The sequence below is a fragment of the Armigeres subalbatus genome, chromosome 3 (genome assembly GCF_024139115.2).
Source record: "Armigeres subalbatus isolate Guangzhou_Male chromosome 3, GZ_Asu_2, whole genome shotgun sequence".
In the NCBI taxonomy this organism is placed as follows: Eukaryota; Metazoa; Arthropoda; class Insecta; order Diptera; family Culicidae; genus Armigeres; species Armigeres subalbatus.
The window spans coordinates 389,249,592-389,267,439 of record NC_085141.1 but is presented as its reverse complement, the minus strand read 5'-3'; the positions used below and the strand labels follow the sequence as shown (position 1 = coordinate 389,267,439).

Here is a 17,848-nt window from a genome sequence, read left to right as displayed (position 1 = left end):
AAGCAATTGTGCAACAACTTCTTTCTTCGCCCAGCTCGAGGGCCTCGATTATGGAACACATTCACAGTGAAGCGAGACTCGCACGCCATGATCTGCGCTCCACATAAACCAGGTCCGATTGCAGTCGTCGCTGTTCACCCAGGGGTTGTTTTTGTTGTTACTCAATAATGCATGTAATTAATTTCGTTTGGACATATTTGGGCCGATTCGTGCTCTAGAATCTGCTTTAGTAGCAGCAGCAACAGCAGCACCACCACAACCAGCAGCTCTCAGTTGCCCCATAGACAGTTGTCGGGCACGAAGCGGCAAGTGCGAAGATAAACAAGCGCACCATTTTCCGACACTCTCATGCATACTTGAAATGCTTCGATTGACCAGTTCAGGTCCAGTTCATCGAGACACAATTAAAGTAAACTACGGCGAACCACAAATGAACGATATTTAATTTATTCGCGGCAGACAAGAGGTCGGTTAACGTATTTATTCCGCGAATCAATTGCTGATAACACGTTTATGATGCAAACAAATTATTTGGCGCGTATAAAACATTGAGTTCTTAATGCTGTTCATTTTTGACGTAAACTACGTCTAAGGGAAGACTCAGATACAGGGTGTAAATCCAAAATTTCCAAATTCGAGACCGTCACGAAATTAGGATAGATTTCAAACGCTAATAGCGTCTTTATCTTTCGATGGATTTTCGAGATTTGCTTATCAATAGATTCGGAAACTCTCCAGCAATTTGCCAATTCTATTGATACTATTGATTATCAACGTTAAACTATTGAAAATGTTATTTCTTTCCAAATCGGGTGAAAAATTCAATTCCGTTCATAAATCCCCAACACGGACATCAGATTGTAGTAAGGTACGGGCCTTTCGATCCACTGCTTCGTGAATATAAAGCCCCGTGTTTCGCGTGCGCGCGTCATTTTCATTCTGGATGTCATGGAGAACGGACCAGGTCGGTTCAGAAAGGACCAGGCGCCTGTGGTTTGGTCTGTAGTGGTAAAAACTCAAAACTCATGGACGATTCTAATCAAGCGTGAGTTGAAACGCACCCAACTCAGCACCTTAAAACTCCTGGATGAGTTGAATCATCGTATGTTTTCTTTTGTTCTCCTTTGTTAAAAACAGTGAATTGACGTTTCTCGCATAAAATATTAGACACTCTTTCATGTATAAGCAATAAATTGCCCCCAAATTAATTTCGAATGCGTTTTAAACCAAAATGATGTTTTGGCAAATGAGCGGAATGATGCGTTTTAGCATTACAAATTCAAGCGTGATGCATTCCTGATGATGCATTCCACAGATGATTTCGTTCGCACGGGAGGGAGGGCAGTACATCTTTACTTCCGTGTTCCCAACAGCATCTTTGAATCTGGCAATCAACGCCGTGCTGTTGAGGCACATAAGTGGAAATGAATCGGTTCTTTTCAGGACCACCATTATGTTTGGGAGGAAGATTAAGTTGAAATAATTTTTTGACGTAAACTACGTCTAAGGGCAAGACTCAGATACGGGGTGTAAAACGAAAATTTTCAAATTCAAGATCGTCACGAAATTAGGATAGATTCCAAACTATTAGCGTCTTTATCTTTCGATGGATTTTTAATCACTAACTCTGCAGAAGTAAAATGATGGATTGAATCTAATGATTTTTTGCGTAACTGCTGCCGATTTAACGCAACCATCTCATGATTTTACTCTCAATCAAACCAAATTCCTCCAATGAAAAATGTAATGCCCTGAAAAGGACAGATTTCAGATCATGCGGATTTCTAATCACCAACACAACAGCAACCATTCGATAGTCAGAATATCACAAGAGTATTTCACTTAAATGCAGATGCTGGCTCTATGATTTTACCGCTACACTGCAACATATTGCCATCGTTGGATTCTCTGTCGCGACGATCCTGTTACGAGCGCTACCTACGCCATCAGTGGGAACGAAGAGCGTGCGTCAGAAGGAGAAGCTGCGAAAATGTATTCGCATGGATGGAAATTAAACCTGAAACAAGTAACAGTCTATCTACTAAAATTATAATCTTGACGGTAAATTTCACTGGTATTGATGCTCTCCATGCGAATAAATTTTTGTAGCGTCCCTGACGCACGGTCGTGATTCCGCCACCGACGAAAACTATCAGGAAAATATCAGATTAATATGAACTTTGATCAAAATTCGTCTCGCCTCAAATTATGGCTTAAGAGCTGCTTTCACTGATGACAGCTAATCGATGGTACTTCAGACGCCACCGTTGCAGAAATATACACCACCATAGCCGCCATCGTAGAGAAACACGCAAGAAAATTCCATCTCAGTGTTGTTGATGCTGACGACGACGATCGCGCGACCCACACCATCGCCGGGAATAAAATTTCCGGTAGGAGCTCCACCGATGCCGAAGGTGGTATCACGGTCTGCTCTCCGCGATATCACGAACGAAATGCCTCGCGCGCGCGGAAGAGCTGCTTTCTTGTAATCAATAAAGTTGAACCTGTAGCCACGCCCCTTTCGGGGGTGTGTGACGGTTACTCAATATTTGCAGTCATACCGGAGAACAAAGAGGCGGGACTAATGAGCCATCTTTATTGATTATAAGAAAACTGCTCTCCCGCGCGCGCGTGGCATTTCAGCACCTAAAAGCTCATGGATGAATTGAATTATCGTATGTTTTCTGTATGTATGTAGAATCACGAGCGCGCGTCAAACGGAGAAACTGCAAAAATGTTTTCGCATGGATGACTATCTACCACAATTATAAGTCTTTCTCTGAATCGTGCTCTCGTGATTCTACTAACGACGGAAAACAATCTGCTATCACCAAGCAATTAAGTTTTACTTTGATCAAAATTCATCTCGCCTCAAGTTGTGACTTAAGAGCTACTTTCATTGATGGTAGCCAATCGTTAGTAGGGGAAATTACGGCTTTGGCAGGTTTTGTTCTATTATTGTCAGGAGGTTTTCTATACCTAATTATACTCAAATTTGTCCCAAACATTATTTGCATATTAAAGAATATTGTGACCAAATTTCAAACAATTTTTCCAACAAAAACCCCCTGACAATAGAACAAAACCTGCCAAAGCCGTCATTCCCCCTACTTCATACAAGAAAATTTAAACTGAGCGCTGCTAATGTTAATGACGACGACCGCGCGACCCACACCATCGCCGGGAATAAAATTTCCAGTAGGTGCTCCGCCGATGCCAAAGATGGTACCACGGTCTGCTTTTCGCGACATCTCAAACGAAATGGCTCGCGCGCGCGAAAGAGCTGCTTTCTTGTAATCAATAAAGTTGAACCTGTAGCCACGCCCCTTTGGGGGGTTTGTGACGGTTACACAATATTTTCATTCATACCGGACAACAAAGAGGCGGGACTAATGAGCCATCTTTATTGATTATAAGAAAACTGCTCTCCGGCGCGCGCGAGGCATTTCATTTGAAATGTCGTGGAGAGCGGTTCCATCATCGGCAGAGTTGCCGAGCGAATTCCAGCTCGTGTCGTGGATCATGTGGTCGTCGTCGACATATTTGGAATTAATCGGTTCTTCTCAGGGCCACCATTCTACACAAAGGAAGATTGAGGCGAGGCGAATTTTATTCAAAGTGAAAATTAACCGCTTGGCGACGCCATAAAGTTGCCTGCCGTCCGTAGCAGAATCACGAGCGCACATCGGAGGGAGATGGCTTCAGTGGCAGTGAAATTCTTTCAAGATTCTTATTCGGTTTTGTTATTTCAGCAGCATCGTAGGTGCTGCAAATATGTATTCGTATGGATGGCGTCAGTTGTTGCCAAGTGAAATTTTCTCTCAAGATTATGATTTTTCAGAATCAGCATTTTGACGTAAACTACGTCTAAGGGGAAGCCTCGGATACAGGGTGCCAAATGAAAATTTCCAAATTGGGAGCTGTCACGAAATCATGTAAGATTTCAAAAGTTAATAGCGACTATATCTTTCGATACATTTTCGAGATTTTATTATCAATAGTTTCGGAAACTTTCCACCAATTCGTTAATTGTTTTAAAACTATTGATTATCACCGTTAAATCATTGAAAATCTTAGTTTTTTCACATCTGGTAAAAGATTCAGAACTAACCAACTCCGTTCATGCATCCCCAACACGGACATCAGATTGCTGTAACGCACCTTTTGGCTCACCGCTTCATTTTTCCTGTGCATAGTCATGTCCTGTCGTCGACGTGTCTTGTCTACCCGTCGACGGGTAGTTGTTGCAGAAAATTATTCACAAAGATGATGTATGTAGCAAATAAGCGGAAAATCATTAAGTGGCTGTCGTCGGTGACAACAGAATTGTGTAAATGCAATTTTATCCTCATTTTAACTCGCTGTCGACAAACCTGTTCTACTAAAAAAATTAAACAAATTCTATTGAACGCTGCCGATGCTGCTGACAACCGCACGATGATTTTAAGCAAAACTGCAAGCGCGCACGAGAGAGCAGCTTTTTGAATTGACTTGAGACGATGGCTGCGCCGGTAGCGGTCCCACTAACATCTGTATGGTCGTCGGTGGTGATTGAGAAAAATGTTTGTTCTGAAAACAGTTTAAAATAATTTTTGGTTGAAATTCGCTATTGTGTCATGTATTCAACCTAATGTCCATATGATATTACGATTCTCATTGCACTAAGAGGTTTTACGTAGTTTACGTCGAGCGGTCGTGTCTTGTACACAACCCTTCTGATTTTTTTTTTTAATTTAGTCTATCAAAAATCGAATGGAATCTGAAATAATGATGATCCAACCCTGGCTGGCAGTCAATAGTAATTGCAGCAAAACGACGAAGGTGACGTGAGTCTACTTTGCTTTTTTTCTGGGACCCGCAGATTCAGATACCATCACGTTAGTACGGGTGACGTTGTTTTTCCAAATCAGTGAACTGCGCAATGCCCAGCACCGTGAGTGAGGGCAAATCATGAGTTTCATGACGGATTTTTCTCATCAACACCAGCAGCAGCAGCACCAGCGTGTGGCTGTGAACGGGCTTTATTTATGGCTTCAGAATTGCTCCAATTTCCACCAATAATGAACCACTTGATTACGCCAGCGAACCCCGATGCAATGTTGCTCGGGACGTGAAACATGTGTTGTTGCTTTGTTGGGGTGCGAATGCAAACCCTCGCGAAACCGGTGGGTAATTAAATTTTCTGCATAAATGACGAAGCACCGAACGAGACTGAGTCGCGGGCTAGGTCGGCACGTTTTGTTTCCTAAGATTCATGGCCGTACCTACGTGTTTGGCAAATAAAAAGAACTATTCATGATTTATTTTCCGAGCTAATTTGCACAGCAATAAGCAATGAAAACTATGCAAATGTAATTTTGACGTAAACTACGTCTAAGGGGAAGCCTCAGATACAGGGTGCAAAATGAAAATTTCCAAATTGGGGACCGTCACGAAATCATGTAAGATTTCAAACCGTAATAGCGTCTTTATCTTTCGATGGATTTTCGACATTTGCTTATCAATCGATTCGGAAACTCTCCAGCAATTTGCCAATTCTATTGATACTATTGATTATCAACGTTAAACTATTGATAATGTTATTTCTTTCCAAACCGGGTGAAAAATTCAATCCCGTTCATAAATCCCCAACACGGACATCAGATTGCAGTAATGTACGGGCCTTTTGATCCACTGCTTCGTTTGCCCTGTGTATAAAAAGCCCCGCGTTTCGCGTGCGCGCGTCAATCTTGGGCAGAACATCGTCAGTCCACACGAAGCAGCCGTCAACGAGCATGCTAACAACATCCATTTGATTCCCAACGACTTCTCGGAGGAGTTGGAGATCTCAGCTGACGAATTGACGGCCTATATCAAATCGTCGAAGAACATGAAGGCCCCAGGCTTCGACAGCATCCTGAATCTCGAGCTCAAACACATGAGTGCTCCGTTCTTTGAGCACCTCTCGCTGATCTTTAATCAGTGTCTCCGGCTTAGCTACTTCCCATCGTCCTGGAAGTCAGCGAAAGTCATCCCCATCCGGAAGCCTGGGAAGGATCCTTCCTCTCCCAAAAGTTATCGACCCATCAGCCTTCTCTCAGGGTTATCCAAGCTATTCGAAAAAGCTATTCATCATCGGTTACTTGAGTCTGCCGAAAATCTCAACATCTTGCTCGAGGAACAGTTTGGTTTCCGACGCGGTCGGTCAACTGTACACCAACTGACCCGAGTTACCAACGTCCTCAGACGGAACAAGTTTGTCTCGAAAACATCCGCCATGGCCTTACTCGATGTCGAGAAGGCATTTGACAATGTATGGCATGATGGCCTGGTGTACAAACTACAACGCTACAATCTTCCCAGCTACCTGGTGAAAATCATCAACAATTACCTGTCGGCAAGGACATTCCGGGTCTCAATCAGCGGAGCGAGTTCCAATGCGCACAACATCGTCGCAGGCGTTCCCCAGGGCAGTATCCTCGGGCCCCTGCTTTTCAATCTGTTCACCTCCGACATGCCAGAACCTCCAGAAGGCGGCATTCTGTCTCTGTTCGCAGATGACACATCCATCGTCTACAACGGTAGAGTGATCAGAGCGCTAGTGGCAAAACTCCAACGAGGCCTGGATGCCCTGACAGAGTACCTCACCAGCTGGAAGATCTGTATCAACGCGGCGAAGACCCAGGTCATCATTTCCCTCTCTCCAAATACCCTAAACTTGTTCCGCCTGGGGACTGTAAAATCATCCTCAATGGCACGACTGTGGAATGGGCCAATGAGGCCGGCTACCTTGGCTTGACCCTCGACAGCAAGCTTATTTTCAGGCAACAGGTTGACAAAACGGTGACAAAGTGTAACGTCTTGTTGAAACTACTGTACCCTTTGATCAACCGCCGGTCGTCATTGTCCCTGAAAAATAAACTTGCTGTCTACAAGCAAATCATCCTCCCTGTGATCGAATATGGCATGCCGGTCTGGGAGAGCTGCGCTAAAACCCACCACCTCAAACTTCAACGGGTCCAAAACAAATTCCTGAGGATGATCCTCAACACCCAGGACAAGAACATCCGAGGTCCACCGTCTGGCCGGAATAAAAACCTTACATGAACGCTTTGGTGAGTGTAAAGAAAAGTTTAGGGTCCGTTGCTTGCATTCGGATCAGGCTCCAACTAGGGCGCTAGTTCCAATCTAGGTTATCAAATTTTTATTGTAAATATTAGTGTACATAGTAGTTATGTTATCAAATTTTAAAAACACACTAGCGCCTCCTAAAGGCCGTTATGATACATCATATCTTAAAAATTAAGTAATAGCATAATAATAATAATAATAACAATAATTGAAATTGAAGTTGGAGGCCATGCCGGCCGATCACTGTACATGTATAAAATAATTGTAGAACAGAAAATGATTAAATAAAGACGAATTTTACTACTACTACTACGTGCGCGCGTCATTTTCATTCTGCATGTCACGGAGAACGGACGATTTCGTTCGCACGGGAGGGCTCGTTGATTGAGATTTATGAGTCATGATGCGGATGAAATTTTTCGTCAGGTGGTGGTGGCGGTCGTGGCAACAGCAGTACATATTTTCATCCGTGTTACCAACAGCATCGTTGAATCTGGCAATCAATGTCGTGCTGTTGATGAGGCACATAAAAAGAAATCAATCGGTTTATTTCAGGACCACTACTATGTTTGGGAGGAAGGTTAAATTGAAATAATTTTTTGACGTAAACTACGTCTAAGGGGAAGACTCAGATACAGGGTGTAAAACGGAAATTTCCAAACTCGAGACCGTCGCGAAATTAGGATAGATTTCAAACACTAATAGCGTCTTTATCTTTCGATGGATTTTTAATCACTTTCTCTGCAGAAGTTGAATGATGGATTGAATCTTATGAATACTTGCGTTACTGCTGCCGATTTATTGCAACAATCTCATGAATTTACTCTCAGTCAAACCAAATTCCTCCAATGAAAAATTGAATGCCCTGAAAAGGACAGATTTCAGATCATGCGGATTTCTAATCACCAACACAACAGCAACCATTCGATAGTCAGAATATCACAAGAGTATTTCACTCAAATGCAGATGCTGGCTCTATGGTTCCATCGCTACACTGCAACAGATTGCCATCGTTGGATTCTCTGTCGCAACGATCCTGTTACGAGCGCTACCTACGCCATCGGTGGGAACGAAGAGCGTGCGTCAGAAGGAGAAGCTGCAAAAATGTATTTGCATGGATGGAAATTAAATCTGAAACAAGTAGCAGTCTATCTACTAAAATAATAATCTTGAGGGGAAATTTCACTGGTTTTGATGTTATCCATGCGAATAAATTTTTGTAGCCTTCCTGACGTACGGTCGTGATTCCGCCACCGACGGAAACTATCAGCCATCACGAAGCGATTAATATGAACTTTGATCAAAATTCGTCTCGCCTCAAATTATGGCTTCAAAGCTGCTTTCACTGATGACACTTCAGACGCAACCGTTGCAGAAATAAACACCACCATATCCGCCATCGTAGAGAAACACGCAAGAAAATTCCATCCGAGTGCTGTTGATGCTGACGACGACGACCGCGCGACCCACACCATCGCCGGGAATAAAATTTCCGGTAGGAGCTCCGCCGATGCCGAAGGTGGTACCATGGTCTGGTCTCCGCGACATTTCGAACGAAATGGCTCGCGCGCGCGGAAGAGCTGCTTTCTTGTAATCAATAAAGTTGAACCTGTAGCCACGCCCCTTTGGTAAGTGTTTGACAGTTACACAATATTTGCAGTCATACCGGAGAACAAAGAGGAGGGACTAATGAACCATCTTTATTGGTTATAAGAAAACTGCTCTCCTCCGCGCGCTTGGCTCAAACAGCCTTAATCCAGTTCCAGACAGCAGCACGTACGGACGTGTTTTTTGCTCGCGCAATTTTGACGTAAACTATGTCTAAGGGAAAAACTCAGATTTAGGGTGTAAAATCGAAATTTCCAAATTCGAAACCGCCACGAAATTAGAATAGATTTCAAATGCTAATAGCGTCTTTATCTTTCGCTGGATTTTCGAGATTTGCTTATCAATAGATTCGGAAACTCTCCAGCAATTTGCCAAATCTATTGATACCATTGATTATCAACGTTAAACTGTTGAAAATGTTATTTCTTTCCAAACCGGGTGAAAAATTCAATTCCGTTTATAAATCCCCAACACGGACATCAGATTGCAGTAAGGTACGGGCCTTTTGATCCACTGCTTCGTTTTCCCTGTGTATAAAAAGCCCCATGTATCGCGTGCGCGCGTCATTTTCATTCTGGATGTCACGGAGAACTGACCAGCGCGGTTCCAGCGATAACGCCTGTGGTTTGGTCTGTTGTGGTAAAAACTTATGGACGATTCAAATCAAGCCCAACTCAGCACCTAAAAACTCATGGATGAGTTGAATCATCGTATGTTTTCTGTATGTATGGAGAATCACGAGCGAGCGTTAAACGGAGAAGCTGCAAAAATGTATTCGCATGGATGACTATCTACTAAAATTATAAGTCTTTCTCTGAATCGGGATCTCGTGATTCTACTACCGACGGAAAACAATCTGCCATCACCAAGCAATTAAGTTTTACTTTGAAATTCATCTCGCCTCAAGTTGTGACTTAAGAGCTACTTTCATTCATGGTAGCCAAACGTTAGTAGGGGAAATTACGGCTTTGGCAGGTTTTGTTCTATTATTGTCAGGGGGTTTTCTGTAACTAATTATGCTCAAATTTGGCCTAATTATTCTTTGCATATCAAAGAATATTGTGGCCAAATTTCATAAAATTTGGTAAACAAAAACCCCCGCCGACAATAATAGAACAAAACTTGCCAAAGCCGTCATCCCCTCTACTTCATACAAGAAAATTTAAACTGAGCGCTGCTAATGTTAATAACGACGACCGCGCGACCCACACCATCGCCGGGAATAAAATTTCCGGTAGGAGCTCCGCCGATGCCGAAGGTGGTACCACGGTCTGCTCTCCGCGACATTTCGAACGAAATGGCTCGCGCGCGCGGGAGAGGAACGCCCCTTTGGTGAAGGTTTGACGGTTACACAATATTTTCAGCCATACCGGACAACAAAGAGGCGGGACTAATGAGCCATCTTTATCGATGATAAGAAAACTGCTCTCCCCCGCGCGCGTGGCATTTCATTAGAAATGTCGTTGGTGGCGGTCCCAGCATCGGCGGAGTTGCTGAACGAATCAATCGGTTCTTCTCAGGGCCACCATCCTATGCAAAGGAAGAGGTGAGGCGAATATTGTTCAAAGAGCAAATTAACCACTTGGCGACGCCATAATGTTGCCGTCCGTAGCAGAATCACGAGTGCGCCCCGGGAGCAGTTGCTACAAATATGAATTCGTATGGATGGCATCAGTGGCAGCCAGGTGAAATTTTCTCAAGATCTTATTTGATTTTGTTGCAGCTTGTGATTGGGAAGGCAGATTATTAACAATCAATCGAAAGATGGAGATGGAGACAGTTCAACCGAAATGATGCCGTCAGTAGCGAAATCACGAGTGCGCTTTGACGCGTGGTCTTTGCAAAAACATGTGTGCGTCTTCAGTGATTTGACGGTAGTTATCCTCATTTCTAAAGTTTTAATGGTTAAATACAGTAAAAAGTGCAATTAAACCTGATAAATTGAAATTTAGAAATACCCAAGTTTAGTTAAGCTCATTTAGAATATTTTTCGAAAAATTCGAAAAAGAACAAAGAATTGAATTTAAACAAACAAAACTAAACTACTCATATTATACAAAACTCGAGAATTCAATAAATTTGTTTTAATTAGATAAATATATTAATTCCTTTTAAAATGTACATTTCATAAGAAATCCAAAGAGTAATTTTGTAATACTCAAGGATAATGGCACTAGATTCTTCATTTCACCAAACTGTTTCACGTAGTTTACGTCGGGCGGTCGTGTCTTGTACACAACCCTTATGATTTTTTATGAGAGATTTTGTTTTGTTTATCAGCACATAACAACAAAAAATCCTAGTAATTATCGTTAAATTACCTCATTCTAACGCAATCAATCACAAAAAAAAGAAAAAAAGAGAAACAAAACGGTTGCTTTAGTGGTGAAGAATCTTCTTTGAACGACATTTTAAACTTATTAAAATGTTGTAAAATTCGGGTAATTGATCCATTCGGGTGAGTGAATTCGAGTAAATGCTGTTCTTCGGTCATATGATCTGCTATATATAATGGAATAAGCGCTTTTGTTACATCGAATCGTTTGAGAATGCTAGTCGGGAACATGTAATTAATCCACCTAGCGGTGATAATGCGTTTCTCGTTCTTTCAAAAGGTTCGAAAGGCATATGAGTAAAGCGTTAAATAACACTTATAGGAGGAAAAACAATATGGCTGCGGGGAAGGACCAGCTTCCGGCTGAACTTCTCAAACATGGCAGTGAGCAGCTTTATGAAGTTCTGCACCATATTATGTCGAAAATATGGAAAGATGAGGAAATGCCTGCTAGCTGGTTGGATGACCTCATTAGACCTCTCTGTAGGAAAGGGCACAGACTGGAGTGCGCCAATTACCGAGGAATAACCCTCCTTTATTCGGCGTACAAAATTATGTCCCGTATTCTGTTCAACAGATTGAGACCGCTTGAAGAGCCCTTCGTCGGCGAATACCAGGCAGGTTTTCGTGAGGGCCGATCAACGACGGATCAGATGTTTACTCTGAGACAAATTCTTGATAAACTCCGGGAGTACAACTTGCAGGCACATCATCTGTTTATTGATTTCAAGGCGGCGTACGATTCAGTGAATCGGAATGAATTATGGCAATTTATGCAAGAAAATAGTTTTCCGGTGAAACTGATACGGCTGATTCGTATAACGTTGGACGGATCGAAATCAAGTGTAAGGGTTGCGGATGAAATATCGACGTCATTTGTTACCTTAGATGGATTAAAGCAGGGTGATGCACTCTCGAATCTACTGTTCAATATAGCGATTAGGAGAGCTGGTGTGCAAAGAAGCGGTACCATTATCACAAAATCGCATATGCTCTTGGGATTTGCGGACGATATCGATATTATCGGAATTGATCGCCGTGCCGTGGAAGAGGCTTTTGTGCCTTTTAAGAGGGAGACAGCGAGGATTGGACTCACGATCAATACCAGCAAAACGAAGTACATGGTCGCTGGCAATCAACGTGGGTTCATTAGTGGTGGTGGTAGCGAAATGGTGCTGGATGGTGAAAAATTTGAAGTGGTAGAAGAATTTGTGTATCTTGGAACATTAGTGACGTGCGATAATGATGTTACCCGTGAGGTGAAAAGGCGTATTGCAGCTGCAAATAGGGCTTATTACGGACTTCGTAACCAGCTTAAGTCCCGTAGTCTGCAAACGAAAACAAAACTCGCGCTGTATACTACTCTGATTCTTCCGGTGGCTTTATACGGCCATGAAACATGGACACTGATCGGCTGAGGCTGATCGGATAGTTTTCGGAGTGTTTGAGCGTAAGGTGCTGTGGACAATACTCGGCGGTAAACAGGAGAACGGTATCTGGCGGCACCGCATGAATCACGAATTGTACCAGATGTATAAAGGACTGGATATTATTAAGCTTATTCAACACGGCAGACTACGGTGGACTGGTCACGTTGTTCGTATGCCGGAAGAACGTCAAGCGAAGATAATATTTAGTAGAGAGCCCGGAAGAGGCCGCAAGCTTCGTGGAAGGCCGCGTACACGATGACTTTTTGCAGTTGAAGAAAACCTGAAGGCGCTCAATGTTCAGGGCGACTGGAAGTATTTTGGCCACAGTTTTTTATCCTAATAGATCGGACCGTTTTTCAATTGGAAATTCGGATGAATTTCCTCTGGCAATTCGGATGAATTTCCTCTGGAAATTCGGATGAATTTCCTCTGGAAATTCGGATGAATTTCCTCTGAATTCGGATGAATTTCCTCTGAATTCGGATGAATTTCCTCTGGAAATTCGGATGAATTTCCTCTGGAAATTCGGATGAATTTCCTCTGAATTCGGATGAATTTCCTCTGGAAATTCGGATGAATTTCCTCTGAATTCGGATGAATTTCCTCTGGAAATTCGGATGAATTTCCTCTGGAAATTCGGATGAATTTCCTCTGAATTGGATGAATTTCCTCTGGAAATCGGATGAATTTCCTCTGAAATTCGGATGAATTTCCTCTGGAAATCGGATGAATTTCCTCTGGAAATCGGATGAATTTCCTCTGAATTGGATGAATTTCCTCTGGAATTCGGATGAATTTCCTCTGAATCGGATGAATTTCTTGAAATTCGGATGAATTTCCTCTGGAAATCGGATGAATTTCCTCTGAATTCGGATGAATTTCCTCTGGAAATTCGGATGAATTTCCTCTGGAAATCGGATGAATTTCCTCTGAAATTCGGATGAATTTCCTCTGGAAATTGGATGAATTTCCTCTGAATTCGGATGAATTTCCTCTGGAATTCGGATGAATTTCCTCTGGAATTCGGATGAATTTCCTCTGGAAATCGGATGAATTTCCTCTGAATCGGATGAATTTCCTCTGGAAATCGGATGAATTTCCTCTGGAAATCGGATGAATTTCCTCTGAATTCGGATGAATTTCCTCTGGAAATCGGATGAATTTCCTCTGAATTCGGATGAATTTCCTCTGAAATCGGATGAATTTCCTCTGGAAATCGGATGAATTTCCTCTGGAAATCGGATGAATTTCCTCTGGAATTCGGATGAATTTCCTCTGGAAATCGGATGAATTTCCTCTGAATTGGATGAATTTCCTCTGAAATTCGGATGAATTTCCTCTGGAATTCGGATGAATTTCCTCTGGAAATCGGATGAATTTCCTCTGAATTCGGATGAATTTCCTCTGGAATTCGGATGAATTTCCTCTGTAATTTGGGATGAATTTCCTCTGGAATTCGGATGAATTTCCTCTGGAATTCGGATGAATTTCCTCTGGAAATCGGATGAATTTCCTCTGGAATTCGGATGAATTTCCTCTGAAATCGGATGAATTTCCTCTGAATTCGGATGAATTTCCTCTGGAAATTCGGATGAATTTCCTCTGGAAATTCGGATGAATTTCCTCTGGAAATCGGATGAATTTCCTCTGGAAATTGGATGAATTTCCTCTGGAATTCGGATGAATTTCCTCTGGAAATCGGATGAATTTCCTCTGAATTCGGATGAATTTCCTCTGGAAATCGGATGAATTTCCTCTGGAATTCGGATGAATTTCCTCTGAAATCGGATGAATTTCCTCTGAATTCGGATGAATTTCCTCTGGAAATTCGGATGAATTTCCTCTGGAAATTCGGATGAATTTCCTCTGGAAATTCGGATGAATTTCCTCTGGAAATTCGGATGAACTTTTTCTAATAGCTCTTTATTTCACAAAAACAATTAAAGGTATCCTAGTAATGTAGTGCGAGATTTGCAAAAAAAGATCACATTTGTGATTACATAACATAGCATGGAAACCACAAAGTTCATTACTGAAGAAGTGAAAGCGAAATATAATGTCAGTAAAGACAGTTACAAATGGTTCCGGTCAAACTACCAGGCAAATACACATGTTTCACCGAAAAGCAGCGCATATTCTCTCAAAACAGTTTCGCATACCTTCATTATCGGTAACAAACAGCTTTACGCCTTCGTTGATTTATTATTCAATTCCAATATGTTTTCGAACTTCACCACTTGTTTTGAACGTGCGAAACAACCATCTTGTGTCAGTCGTTATTCGACCACACACTCATTAGTGGCTACCCTGTGCACCATTTCGCCTCCTTTAACAGCAGTTCCGCTTCCCCACCGGACATCGTGGAAACCCAACTCACACATGCAACGTAGATAAGCGTCGCGTCCAGGCAGTGGCCCTGCTTCCCCATGTACGTACTACAGTTGGTACTCACCGTTATCGGCACATCGTACGCCACGTCACAGGTGTCCAACTTCCGCTTGAACCGCAGCACCGTGTGGGTCATGTTCTCGTAGCCCAGCAGGAGGACGTAGTCCTGGGACGAATCGACCACCGGTTTGCCATCGCTGTTCTTTTTCACGTGCCGGTCCTAGAAGTGTGCCGGGTAGCATGGAAGAAGAAGAAAAAAGAACAACCCAAGCATTAGTTTGTCGGTTTGGTGTCTAGTGGCAGCAGTAATGGTTGTAATTTTCATTGAGTGGGGGAATATGTGGGGGAGAATGGGCCAAACTGCTGAAGGGGAAAATGATTCCAAACATAATTATTCAGTGTCAAACTATAAAAATCAGTTCTACAATAATTCATTGACTCTAATTATAGATAAGTCATACGCTTTGAGCTTAATTGTCATGTAACTTTTCTTCTTTCTGTTCATCTCGCTTTTCCTTAGGTACCTAAATGTATTCAATGTCAAGTTGAATCGACTTTATATTGAATAAAAAATAATAAGAGAAATTTAACGCACCCCTTAAATTTGGGACTATTCTCCCCTAGGGTGGGGAGGCAAGAAGTTTTGCTATCGCTAGCGATGTGGACTAATGATAAATAAATAGGCGCTCCGTGGTTGGCACGCGGTGGGCTGCGATGCGGTCGATAGGAAAACACAAATTCATGATTAATGAGAAAGGCTCCCCGCGCTCGTCGTTCCCCGTGTGCTTGCTGGGCTGGGACCGTGTGCTGGTGGATTCTATCTGGGCGATGAAAAGTTTGCCAATTGTGGGTTGTTATGTCAATTATCGGGAGTAGTTGGTTCGCTGCAAAAATTGGATAATTTGTAAACAAGTTCACACGAGCTTTTTGCTACCAAGGACAAACTGCCGGGGCGTTTCAGGTCAGCAAAATTCCAAACAAATATAGACACATGATTAAAACCGACTTCAAACGTTTATATCGACGCTAAAGTTATATACCACTGCGGAAGCATTGTACTTTAAAATATGATCAGAAGCTGTCCACATACCTAATGCAAAATTAACATACTCATTACCCTTAAACACTTCCTGTGTGAATGACGCTTACATTGGTTCAATTCTATCATTTCAGCATATGTCATGCTTACTTTGGAGAGGAGGGTTCCGAGAAGCGTTAAATACAAAAAGTTAGACGGAGGGTGGTTCAAAATCGGCAAATTTCGCGTGTCGTACTTCATGGATCTAACCTAATGCAAAATTAGGAGTCTGTAACATCAACATTATTGCGTGAAAGTGACAGTCGTTGGAGATAAAATTCGGCGAAAGATCCATAATCATAATAATTTCAGCTATCGCTCCACCAAATCCACTTCTCTCAGATCTGACGGTTTCGCGTAATTTTCCTCGTTCTCATGGCAACCAATCAGTCGGATCATCTCTTATTCCACCGATTCCCCTAACAACGTTCAATTTTAATTAAGCAACGATGTTTCAAGTTTTCATTTCCTCTCGTTGGTGCCAGCGTGCTCGCTACGTCTGACCAACGGAATGAGGAAGAACTTCCCGATAATTTGATCAATCTCTGGCTTGCTCTCCGTCTCTTCTTCGGGTGGGTTCCCAATTCCGTTCCGTCCCCGGGAATGTATATTCCGATACGACTTCAGACGACCGACCGGGACCATTATTCCACATTTCATCGGCAGCAAACCCATGGGATTTGGTCAAATTAGTGATCGAATCGGAATCGGTTCGATTTGTTAACAGATTTATTGAGCCGGCTACCCCGTCGTCGTTCGTTCCGATATGTGGTGCTGCCCCGCAAGCAAGATTGCGCTGTGTCATCAATGAGAAGTAGCTCACTCTTTTCCATCACGGATCCTAGACGAGGGACCTCCACACTTGACCCCAAGTTCAGCTTGGTGCCACTCGTCGTACGTGTCGTACATTCGACTCGATTCATACACAATCTTGGCAGCGGGTAGGTACGAGTTTAATTCGTTTAAATATGCAGACAGAGTAATTGAATAATTACAGTCTGAGTGGGGAACTGAAGCGCTCCTGTCCGCTGGGTCTGTGTGGGATCATTCAGTAGCTCGAACGAATGTTGTACGTTGTATTGAGAGGAGAAAAAAATACAACATTTTAATTTCGCATACCGTGTTGGATCAAAATTCGTACTCATGTGCATAAGCACTTCAATAACAAATAAACAGCATTTCAATAACAAATTTTACACGATACAAAAACAGGTCATGTCAATAATGTTTCAATTTCTTCATTGCATTTGCTTGTGAACGTAGAACAAAATATTAGGACAAAAAATCATATCCTTTAACGGCATTTGTATCCATTTGAATTGGCTGTTCTGTAAATTAAGGTTGCCAAAAGCAAACATGGTTAGATTTTAGGAACTGTACGGATTTTGAGCTTATACGGTAATACAATGAACGTCTGTTGCGGGATACCTTCTATCACACGCTAAGTGTGTGAACACAGGTAGTTCCATGTAGTACAGTGGTGCGGAAAGCTTAAAAAATGAATGAATTCCTTTCAAAGTATGAGACTCATGACTAGTGGGCATGACCATCCAATGATTTATGGATCATTTATCTTGAAACAAAATTGAAAAACCTTTAACCCTTATGTGGCTGGCTCGGTACCCGGATAATTTTTCGGAACGATATATAAAAGAATTTTCCTAGCAGGACGTTGAAACTCTGTCAGATCTGCAATAATGACACTTACAATCTGTTGTAGGGGCTAACGGGAGATTTGATCAAGGAGGGGTGGAGGAAGGGGTATTGATTTTTCCCCCTTAAATAACCCAGGTACCCTCGAAACTGAAATGCTTGTATCTTGGGAAATTCTCAACCGATTTTAACATTTTTTGGCCCATTAGATTCCGAATTTTTTTCGTTATCGTGCTGTTGCTG

General features: G+C 42.4%; 1 protein-coding gene across 1 annotated transcript in view; it reads right to left on the bottom strand.

The window, feature by feature from the left end:
- LOC134223878 (MOXD1 homolog 2-like) overlaps positions 1-17,848 on the bottom strand; it is a 634,833-nt gene that overhangs the window by 102,485 nt on the left and 514,500 nt on the right. The window contains exon 3 of the mRNA XM_062703101.1: positions 14,939-15,094. Coding sequence (XP_062559085.1) covers positions 14,939-15,094 — 156 coding nt within the window. The remainder of the gene's footprint in view (positions 1-14,938; positions 15,095-17,848) is intronic.